At 31.4% G+C, this 12084-nt stretch overlaps 1 protein-coding gene across 2 annotated transcripts in view; it reads right to left on the bottom strand.

Annotated features, from left to right (window-relative positions):
• ptprna (protein tyrosine phosphatase receptor type Na) overlaps positions 1-12084 on the bottom strand; it is a 71167-nt gene that overhangs the window by 37385 nt on the left and 21698 nt on the right. For both annotated transcript variants that reach the window (XM_017357652.3, NM_001130588.2), the window contains exons 6-12: positions 11267-11561; positions 8108-8233; positions 7182-7213; positions 6691-6956; positions 3587-3673; positions 3371-3450; positions 3212-3276 (exon numbers count right to left, since the gene is read on the bottom strand). In XM_017357652.3, the coding sequence (XP_017213141.1) occupies positions 3212-3276; positions 3371-3450; positions 3587-3673; positions 6691-6956; positions 7182-7213; positions 8108-8233; positions 11267-11561 (951 nt within the window). The remainder of the gene's footprint in view (positions 1-3211; positions 3277-3370; positions 3451-3586; positions 3674-6690; positions 6957-7181; positions 7214-8107; positions 8234-11266; positions 11562-12084) is intronic.

The raw sequence follows: 12084 nt of genomic DNA, 5'->3' as shown, positions 1-12084 counted from the left end.
TTGAAGAAATCAGATCTTAAATGTGAAAATTTTGTAATGGAAAGACTGGAAGCCACCGGCCTGCCTGGCTGAAAATAAAAAGTCTGTGTGCATGTATGTCTTATTCAAAATGCTTAAAAATCCCAGCTAACAAGATATTTAGACATTTAAAATTTGCCAAAGGTTACCTGAGAGGGTTGGGAGAAGGTAAGGATATATATAGTAGGTGTTTTTAACATTATAAAATACATTACGCTATTGGAGAGTCCTCAGAAAGTGTGTTTGCATGTGTTTAAAGAGGAGAAAGAGCAGAAGAAGTAGCACATACTGTACTTTACTTACTCCCTAGGCTGTTTATATCAAAGTTGATATTTAGCAACATCATGTTGGTGTTTCACATCATCTAATTTTTGTGAGGTGAGTCGTTAGCCCAATGCTCAACCTTTAACCTGGAGAACCAGGACATACACACATACACTATTTCCCAATTCACCTATAGTACATGTCTTTGGACTGTGCGGGAAACCAAAGCATCCAGAGGAAGTCCACGTGAACATCGAGAGAACATGCAAACTCCACATAGAAATGCCAACTGACCCAGCTTGGGCTCAAACCAGCGACCTTATTGCTGTAAGGTGATCGAGCCACCGTGACGCCCACATACTGTACTTTAGATACAAAATATAATTTTGTGAGAACATTTAGGAATATTAGCTTGTCATTTAGATCCTATTGTATTACATATGTCTTTGTTCAATCAGTGCCTTTGTTCATTTAGCTTCTCTTGCTGATTTAGATTGTAAGGACCATTGAAACAACTCAAATCACTAATGACACAAATACTTCAGCTGAAATGAAGTGCTCACATTACAACATTTAAAATAAATAAACAAATAAAATAATCAGATATTCATCAAGTACAAATATAAATATCTCAGAGTAAATTTTAAACCTCCTTTAATAACGTTTCCTCGTTAATACGCTTTCAGAGCCAACTCTGTGGGATTCCAAAACGGCATTGCTATGTATGTCACCGTGGGACGTTAACTTTAATTCATTAAATAAGAGAGGAAAAAAACTCAGAGAGAGAGAGAGAGAGAGAGAGAGAGAGAAGCACAGAGAGACAAAACCTAAGCCTAAGCAGAAAAGCATTTACCCCATAAAAGACGGACAAAAAACGGTCAGGTGCAGGCAGGTCTCATTACCGAGGCAGAGAGAGAAAATTATAAAATAAAAGACAGGCAGAGCGAACCCACACACACACACACACTCGCTCTCACACACCGTGCACTTCAGAGAGCAAAGAAAGTGTCACAGCCCACAATGCATCAAGAAAGAATAATTAAAAATATGAGCAGCCGGATGCAACAAAAGACATTATTCTGCATTCAAGGGCCTGCAACAGCTGTACAAAGTGAAAGGCGAGCGAGGCGAGGGAGCGCAGAACGCCTCAATATGCGCGGAGCACAAAAGCCACCCAAGAAAGTGGGGGAGAGAGGGGAGAAGGGGATGAGGGAGGGGTCAAAGGCAGAGGTAACAAAAAGAAAAGGGCCAGAAGAATGGCAGAGGGGAGAATGGCATGGGACAAGGAGAGAAAGAATGAGTGAGGGAGAGAAATGAGGCACAGCGGGGACAAAACAAAAAAAAAAAAAACGCACAGGAGGATCGGAGACAGGGGGGAAACGGTACAGTGGGGACAGTTGGAGATAAACGGTGACCGTTTCAAAAAACGTTTCATTTCAAATGCACTCCTCGTGCAGCGCGCGGTATTAAACGCCAACGTGATTCATGAGAAGCGCAAATTATATCTACGCTACGTGATCTGTACATAATAGATGGACAAAACGGCAGAATCTATGAATTTGAATGAGAACGTTCCCTGTTTGCTTGATGAGGGCGGTTATGTGGAGAATAATGACCTGTGTGGCCAATTCTATTGCTGACTGACAAGAGAGAGTGGCTCATTATGCCAACCGGCTCTCATAATCGCTAATCTATAGACCTGCTGATCACACTGAATGTGTGACTGTTGCTGCACATTGATGACATGAAAAAATAAATAAGACAGAGAGTGTGAGAGAGAGACTCTCCTACTGTACTGTCAATACTAACAGCACATTAGAGCCGAATATTTCCCAAAATGACAACAAATTCAACCATGTTTTATGGCATTACCAAATTCTAAATAAATACAGCTCCTTTTTTAGGTGAAAATGCCAGAATGATCACAACAACATTTAACTAAGACTGTCAACCAGTAGACAAAACTACAAAGAGGGAATTTCTTGAGCATGTTATACAGTTATTATTATAATTACAAAAATATATTATATTATATTATATTATATTATATTATATTATATTATATTATATTATATTATATTATATTATATTATATTATATTATATTATATTATATTATATTATATTATATTATATTATGGTATTTTAAATTATATTATGGTATTTTAAATTATATTATATTATATTATATTATATTATATTATATTATATTATATTATATTATATTATATTATATTATATTATATTATATTATATTATATTATATTATGGTATTTTAAATTATATTATATTATATTATATTATATTAAATTATATTATATTATATTATATTATATTATTTTAAATTATATTATATATATGTTATTTAACAGTGTCTTAAATATGTATTAATTTTATTTATTATTTTTATTATTATTATTTATTGAATTTAATTTTATTTAATGAAAAAAGTATTTATTTATTTACTTATTCATTTATTTATTTTGTATGAAGTGTACATGCATCTCTTACTTAAATGTTTAACAGATAGCTATGTTTTAGTTTTCTTTGTTTTATGTATTATATAATTGATCATTATACATGAACTGGACAATGCTTTGGCAGTACTGTGCAAGTCATGCTAATAAAGTTCATTTGAATTTGAGAGAGATTATATTATATTATATTATATTATATTATATTATATTATATTATATTATATTATATTATATTATATTATATTATATTATATTATAATATATTTTAAATTATATTATATATTATATTATATTATTTCAAATTTTATTTTATATTATTTTTAATTTAATATATATCTTTGTTTTATGTATTATATAATTGATCATTATTCACAAACTGGACAATGCTTTTGCAGTACTGTGCAATCATGCTAATAAAGCTCATTTGAATTTGAGAGAGGAGGGAAAGCTTACCTCTCCTACTCCGGTCTGGATGATTTTTAATCCTGTCTCACCCTCCAGGAAATTCTTCTCTGCCACTGTAAATGTAAAGCCAATTAATCACGTACGTTTGTCTTTTCTTATCCAGCTGAATGTAAAATAACCCTCCAAATGAGATGAGATGTCACTCACCGGCTTTATTGGCCACATCCTCAGCGCTGAGATTCAGAGCGTTTTGTCTGATCCTGAACGTCAGGGCCGAACCCACCACACTGCACGCAGAAACATACACACTCTCAAAAAAACGGCCCGATAGAGCTTTTATTCTCAGCCGTTATTTTTTCAATCTATCAGTCTCTCTTTTCCGAGATGCAAACACACACACACACACACACACACACACTTTACCTAATGTTGATGAAGCTGCTCGTGGAGAGATGGATTCTCTCTGCCAGGGTTTCTAAGAGTTTCACCCCATCATACAGACTTAAATGACTGCAGGGAAAACACAGGAAGACGTACAATGCGCATGTGTTTAAATGCACAAATAAATTCAATGAAAAAGCAACATTTAGCCATATTAACAGAAATACATCAAAGGCACACACTAGGCTGTTTCCTTCTAAAAGGGAAAATTATTTTGAATAAGTATAATGTCACATCTCAAGATATTCTATTGCATAAAAAGGAGTAGACTAAAACTATAAGACCACTAGAGACCACTTGAAAATGCTCTTTGTTCTGGATTTACAATATATAGTTGAAGTATCTGAGTAAAACCTATATTTTTTTTTTGTTTGTTTTGTTTTTTTGTAAACTACATTACTTCCTAAATAACTTTTTTTTCATGAAATAGCAAAAATGTGCCATGTTTTTAGACATACAGTGCTCAGCATATATAAGTACAGCCCTCACAAATCTCTCTTTTAAATTCATATTTTCAATAAGAAGCTATACAATATTATATCTGTGCACATACATTAAAATAGTCAGTACTGAAGCCAAATCTGGAGCTCATCTAACAAAATATTTTACAACAACTGTCTAAATACTAGTAAACGCATGTTTATATGTTGTAGAAAAATATTAGATCCAAATTTAAAAAGAGGAAAAATCAAGAGAAGCAAAAAAACTGAAAAATTTAGTTGAAAATTTGTTGTTTTTGCAATATTTTGCTTGACTTTAATTGTATTATCTTTCAATATCTAAATATGTTTGGTGACTATTTATTATTGATTTAATAAATAATATGTTTCTTTAATAAATCTGTTTTGTTTAAATTCACCAAAATACATTATTCCACACCAAAAATACACCAATATACATGATGTATTTTTGGTGTGGAATAATGTATTTTGGTGAATAGTCACTTAGAGGTGGACACAAATATTCATTTTCAAATATTCTCAAATATGCTGAGCGCTGTATTTATACTCATGATTAGAAAACATGATTTTCAGCAGCTTGCAGTTAAAAAATCAATATTTGATTATAATATTTTTATATTCTGCCCAATTTTCATTCACTAAAACAGAATGTTCCAATTGTACATATTTTTGTCACCAGATCTTTACACAATAAGACAAATATTAACATTTAACTTAAACCTTGACTTAATAAATGCAGTAAATACAAACAAAACAAGACTTCTCGGGTAGTCTCTTATTTTTTTATTCTTGTTGTAAATTTTAGTACAAAAATTCATGACTTCTGCTTTGTTGTAATTTGAAATAAAATAATGTGCGATTTCATAAATAACATAAAGGGCTGCTGCTTAGACATTTGCTGATTTATTATTTTATACAGAAGTAGAACAAGACAATGTATAGTGACTACAGTAATGTCAATGATTTCTTAAGGACAATTTAAAAATGACTCTTTTTAATAATTATTTTTCATGATGTTTCCCATAATCAATTTACTGATTATTATTTTCTATTTACTATGATCCTCTATGTGAAGCTGCTTTGACACAATCTATATTGTAAAAGTGCAATACAAATAAAGGTAAACTGAATTGAAGAATCATGAGGACACTGTGCTGTTCACCTGCCCACAGTTATGAATTATATTAATTTTGAAGGATATTATAACAATACAAAATAAATAAAGTCGTTTTGCATATCAACAAAATAGGGTATCATTTTATTTATAACACATTTTTTTGAGTTTAAGTTACATTGCATCTACATGTCAACTAATTCTCATTAGATTATAAGTGGACTTTTCGGTTAGTGTAAGTTGATACAGTATGTACTTGCGAAGTCTCTTATAGTCAGTTAAATGTTGAAGGAGCAGTATCAGCAGATATTAAGCAGACAGTCTACCAATACTCAAATAAGAAGTAATTGGCATGTAGTTGCAATGCAACTGTCAGTCAACAAAATGTGCAATAGGGGCCATCAAAATAAAGTATTACCCATAATAAAGTTCATTTTACTTACAGAAGAAAATACTTCATTATTATTAAAGTGGAGCATGGACAAAAGTATCTAAATCATCAGAGCATATTTCTATAACTCCAACACAGTACATTTCAGGGTAAAAAAAGATTAATTTAATTCTGCTAGCATTTACTCCCCCTCCACAAGTTCAAAACCTGTTTGACTTTCTTATGTTAAACGCAAAAAAAGATATTTGGAGGAATGTTTAAAACCAGTAGCCAACTTCCACAGTATATTTTTTCCTATAGATATCAATGGCTACCAGTTTCCATCATTTTTCCATCATCTTCTTTTGTTTTCAATACAAAAAATAAACTTATAAATGTTTGTGACAAGTCAAGATTGAGTAAATGGTCAATAATGCTTCATTTTGAGGTGAACTATTCCTTTAACTGTTCAGCATTAAAATCTTAAAACATTAGGAACTTACTAGTTATAGTTATTATTATTGTTATTATTATTATTATTATTATTATTATTATTATTATTATTATTATTATTACTACTACTATTATTATTGTTGTTATTATTATTAATATTATTATTATCGTCATTATTATTTTTATTATTAATATTATTATTGTTGTTATTATTTTATTATTATTATTAGTATTATTATGATTATTATTATTATTGTTATTACATATAGACCATTTTGAGGGATATAAACAAAAACAATGGTCCCAACATTTTACCGAGAACGCACCACACATTGATAAATAATGTTATGATAGCTGTTTTAACATTAAGTTATGATGGAATTGCCTCTTGATACAGTTATGAAATAGTTAAAGACAAACAGGAAATGTTCATAGGCCTATGACATGACCACATTGAAATGGTCTTTGTATTGCAGTAAAATAAATAAAGTACCATACTTGTGTGTAAAAATGATTGATGGCTTTTTTAACTTTTAATTAAAGTAAATTTAGAAAGTTTAAAGCAATAAAACGGATTTTGTGTACTTGTATGTTCTAAATGCATGCATGTATATAATTGTATGTCATTATATATTATATCAATGTTAAAAATAAATAAATTAAAATGAGGAGCTTGACTAACTTTTACCTCTGATTAGTTACAATGTAGCCATACTCCTCTCTGGTATTCGTCCCATCCTTTGTGGTTTTCAAGATGTTGGCGGTTTTCTCTTTTAAATCCAGGTCTTTAGCTGACAGGGTGGGCTCCGCGGGCACAGTCACAGGGGCCGGTGTGGACGTGGACGGGGGCTGAGTCGGGGCCTGCTGGTGGGTTGGCGCAGAGGGCAGAGCTGAAATAGTTGAGGGAGATTTGCCTCCATTTTCTGTCACTTTATCACTACCTGCAACAATTGTCTGTTGAGGAAAACACAAACCATTAAGTTTAAAAAACAAAAAAAGCATCAACATTATGTGTAGCTAATTAATTACTCCAAATTGCTACAATTTGTTGGTGCTTTTTGATAAGTGCTGGTGTTATTTAAATAACTGGATGACTTATTCGACTGTGTGTTTAAAATAACAGTGTTAATAGTTTCATTTAGCATTTCGATGAATCATTAGATGACAAACTGTGCCTACCTCTTTTACAGTGACTGTCCCTGGGGATTGATCTAAGGAACACAAAGGAAAGAAAAAACATCACTCTAAGCTGAGAATGTTATTTGAGAAAAGATTGTTATTAAGATAAAAACATAACTTTTTTTGCATTAAGAAGCAATATCTGACCATGTATTGACCATCTTCTGTAAGGTGGTCATTAACATTTATGAGGCCATGGGGACTAAGTGCACTGATCTGGTGTGAAAATGCATACTGTATAAATAAATGCATGGTATATTTGAGGGTATTGCAGAGTCAGAAATTAACATAGGCTTGATATAAACAATTGACTGTATTTTTTAAACAAATAAGAAAACTTTTCAAAAATTACCCTAACAAAGGTAACAAAAATGCACATGAAAAGCAAAATCATGGGGGCAGATAGTGCTCCTTAATAAAAACGTTATATTTTTTCCCCACAAAACAAAACAAAACAAAACAAAACAAAACAAAACAAAACAAAACAAAACAAAACAAAACAAAACAAAACAAAACAAAACAAAACAAAACAAAACAAAACAAAACAAAACAAAAACATGCAGACAAACATGTGTTTTGTGATGAAAAATAAAATAAAATAAAAAAATAAATAAAATAAAAAAAAAATAATAAAAAAATAAAATAAAATAAAATAAAATTAAATTAAATTAAATTAAATTAAATTAAATTAAATTAAATTAAATTAAATTAAATTAAATTAAATTAAATTAAATTAAATTCAATTCAATTCAATTCAATTCAATTCAATTAATAAACAGCAGGCAAACATTGCTTTTCTGACGGTGGTCATTTGTAATGCAAATAAAACAAGAAAGGCAATCACACATTGCTCCTTCGATGGAATAATAAAAATAATAATAATAATAATAATAATAATAATTTCTGACCCGGGTGCCACTTAATACCTGTTTTCTCCATGTTCTGTAGCAGCTGTAACACCAGAGTCAGTCTTTTTATCTGCTGAGGACTCAGGTCTCGTGGATCCACACCGAAACCCTTCAAAAGACTGCCCAGCTGTGTAAGAGTGTCATCTACAACACACAAACAGACACAAAAAATTATAAATGTTTACAAAGCCAAAACATCAGCAAGCATCCTCAATACCAACTAAAAAACCAATTAGAGAAAAATAAAATACATTACTGAGATTTAAACCATGACTGTGGTTTTACAAAGCTCTATTTTTTCAGCTAATACTAGTCTGGGCTTCACAAAAAAAAAAAATAAATAAAATAACAATAATAATCATTTCTTGAGGGGTTAACATTAGGTAATGATTTCTAAATGGAAACACAGTCATAAAATACAAAATAATAGTATATACATATTTTTTTTTAATTATTACTATCATATTTTATAAAGCACCTTGAAAACGTTATTCTCAAAGCTCTTTATACTTTAAAGATACTATAGCAGAAACAGAGGTTTTATATATATATATATATATATATATATATATATATATATATATATATATATATATATATATATATATATATGACATCAGAAACGTTGTAAATAGAATAAAAAAAACGTATCAAAAACACACAAACAAATGGCAAAAACATAAAGGAACAATCTTTCATTGTATCTGGGAATGTGAGTTGATTAAGATTTTCTGGCAAAATGTAATAACATTAATCTCCTCAATTATTTTAAAACAAATTCCAGTTACACCTGAAATATGCGCTTTGGGTTTATTTCCTGTAAGTTTATCATTACCAGGTTATAAAACTAAAATGATTGATACGTGTCTTGTTATTGCAAGGCGTTTGATAGCACTATTGGAAGAACGCAGAAAGTCCATCGATTGATCACTGGCTAAAAGATTTGACACATTACATTGCACTGGAAAGAATAACCTACAGTATAAAGGGCAAATTAAAAGAGTACCATAAAATGTGGGATCTGTTTATACAATTTTTGGAACATAACTATACAGTGGCACAAGCAAATACGTTTCACGCTATTAGTTAAGTGATTGATATATGTATGTGTATTTTTATACAGTATGTGTTTCTTTGCCTTAGCCCATATATAACAATACATCTCCCTGTTAAACTGAATCTGGATGCTTTGGGGGAGGGAGGGGGGAAGAGTTAAAATGTAAAAAAAAAGTGTATTTTCATGCAAAATTTCAAGTGTTTTTTCTGCAATAAAAAAGTGTTAAAAAACACACACAAAACACCTCACAATAGGTAAGTCTAAAAAAGTGAGTGTGTTTATGCAAGACCTGCTTAATGTGATATAATACTGAAGCAAAAGGGTCACATTAACTATTGGGAACTGTTATCTGCTTTGTATGTTCGTATCTGCAGTCAAATATAGAGACAAAATCATGAATGAAATCAAAACATTAGCACTCTGTAAAAATTAAATGATCAATAATTCATGGTGACACATTTTTGTTACTTTAACTAGGTTAACAAAGAATCAAATAAATTGTTTCAGTTACACACGATTAAAATTTCAAGTCTGTTTTCATTAAAAGGTCATCTGATTTCAATTTTTAATGCAGCAAATACTTTTCTACATAAAGCAAACCTAAAAAAATGTGAATTTTTATGGAATAAAATGACATTTTAACCATGACTGTGGTTGTATCTGTAAAGAAACTTGAAATAATGTGTTACTTTGTTTATGATTCTGAATTTGTTTATTGTTTTTGTGTTGTATTTTTATGTTGTGTTTTGTATAGGGTTTGATTTGTTGAATGAATTAAGTTGTTTGAGGACTTTAATTATGACGTCAAAATTGCGGAGCTTACCGGATGTATATATTGCATGTAGTAATGAATGAAAACAAGTATGGAACGCTAAGTGAAACACTAGCTGCGTCCCAAATTGCATACTTATGCACTATTCTACGCCATTTTGTAGTATAAATAGTGTAGGTAGTGCGTTCACACTGAAAACTCTGAAAATAATAAGTGTACTTTAATTACCCGGATGATGCACTCATTCAGCCGCTAAAATGAAGTGTGTAATGATGGACACTTTATGCACTCAACGACCACAGGTTTGCTTGCGTAGCGGAAGGGGCGGAGCTATCGGATGCATATGTTGAATAACTATTTTGGATGGTGAAAGCAAAATTCTCCTACGACAGTGATTATAGCGCCTCCCAATGGTGAATGCGGCAATACTCACTGCAGGTATTATTTGATAATTCGGTCGTTTATTTCACTGATTTGGCAACCGTCAAACGTCATCAGGGGAACGGTTTGAATTTCCGCCCAGTAAAAAAACATTAGTGTGCCATTTGGGACAACACTACATACATATACTATCCTGTTGAGTGTGTAAGTGCGTAAGTACATAGTGCATGAGTGCATTGTGTATAGTGTGCCATTTGGGACGCAGCTAAGGTAAAAGGGGCACAGGTATGCTTCACGGATTCCTCCTTCATGAGTTATAGCTCCTGGTTTAAGGGGAAAATAAGGTCATTTGGTTAATTTGTTTAAGATTAATGTTTGATTGTTGATGTTGGCTTAGTGTTTTAACTTTCGGGATTCATTTGTGTTTGTTGTTTATTTTCTCCCTAGTTCTTACGGTGGTTCATGATGAAATAGTGCGTACTAATTCTATGGAGTGTAACCAATATATGAATCGTGAACCATTAGTGAAAGACTTAGTCATCTTTTAACCAGGACGCTACAGTATCCATATAGAAATCTGATATATGTTTGGATTTCACTTATAAAATATGATATATGCAGCATATATTTAAAAATATTAGAAAAATGCCAGTTTAGGTGTACTGTATGCTTTTAACCATTGGAATTACAAATATATGTTCAAATATATTAGCTATAATTTCATAAATGTTCATATCACATTTCCAGTTCCGAGCACCAGCTCTAACGTTACAATTTTAGCTAGTATGGGTGTTTCACAAAAACATTTGCCTGGATAAACCTATGTAGTAAAATCTAAGTTCAAAATACACCTGCATTTAGATTTGCAAGCTATTATTCAATTCGAAAGCAAAAAAAAGAGCACACGCACATATCAGTGGTGTTATTTACTGTGAAAACCTCATGACTTCTCATGCAACCCACTCACCATCGAGCCCGGCGACCGAGCTGTAGTCCTGAGGGGGTTTTTTGTTGGTGCGCTGCTCATGTAGGGTGTAGTCTTCTCCATACTCCAGTGGGAAATCCAGGTCCTCATAGTACGGGGCGGCGGGGAGTGCTGCTGCCCCCCGGTGGCGGAAAGATGGCTGTGCGGAGGACAGGTAGAGGGAGACGGCGTCCTGCAGCAGCTGACGGTCGCGCTCTCTCTGCTGGGATCCAGATCGAGAGGAAGGCCGCTGGTATCCCATGCTGGCGTGAGGATGGAGAGAGTGGGTCATGCCCTCCTGGTAGAGAACAAGGAGGAATATTAGTCTATAATGACTATATTTTTTAAAGAAAAAAAGACTGATTATCATGCTACTTTCCAAAAAAAAAAAAAAAATCATAATAATACTTAAAATCTTTAAAAAAATAAAATGCAATTATTAAATATCGCACATTAATAAGTTTAAGTCTGAGGTCATTTTTTCTAACAAAAATCTGTCTTTCATGCTACTTTTAAAAAACAAAGAAATATGCATTAATTAATTTTAATTAAAGAATAGTAATAAAATAGTCTTAAATTTTTCTTTAATCATAAATCTATTTTCATGCTACTTTCCAAACAAAATGAAATTAAGTTATTTAAGAATAAATACAATTATTGAATTAGATAAAATATTAGTCGCATCCATAAATAATTTTTTTCTTCTTTCCAAAATTAAAATAATACAAAATTATTTTTAAAAAACATAATAATAATTAAATAGTCTAAAATATAATGTTTTAATAATGAATCTGTTTTTGTGCTACTTTCCAAAATCGATT

The sequence above is a fragment of the Danio rerio genome, chromosome 9 (genome assembly GCF_049306965.1).
Source record: "Danio rerio strain Tuebingen ecotype United States chromosome 9, GRCz12tu, whole genome shotgun sequence".
Classification (NCBI taxonomy): Eukaryota; Metazoa; Chordata; class Actinopteri; order Cypriniformes; family Danionidae; genus Danio; species Danio rerio.
Note: the sequence above shows the minus strand (reverse complement) of the source record. Positions and strands in the feature narration are given on the sequence as shown.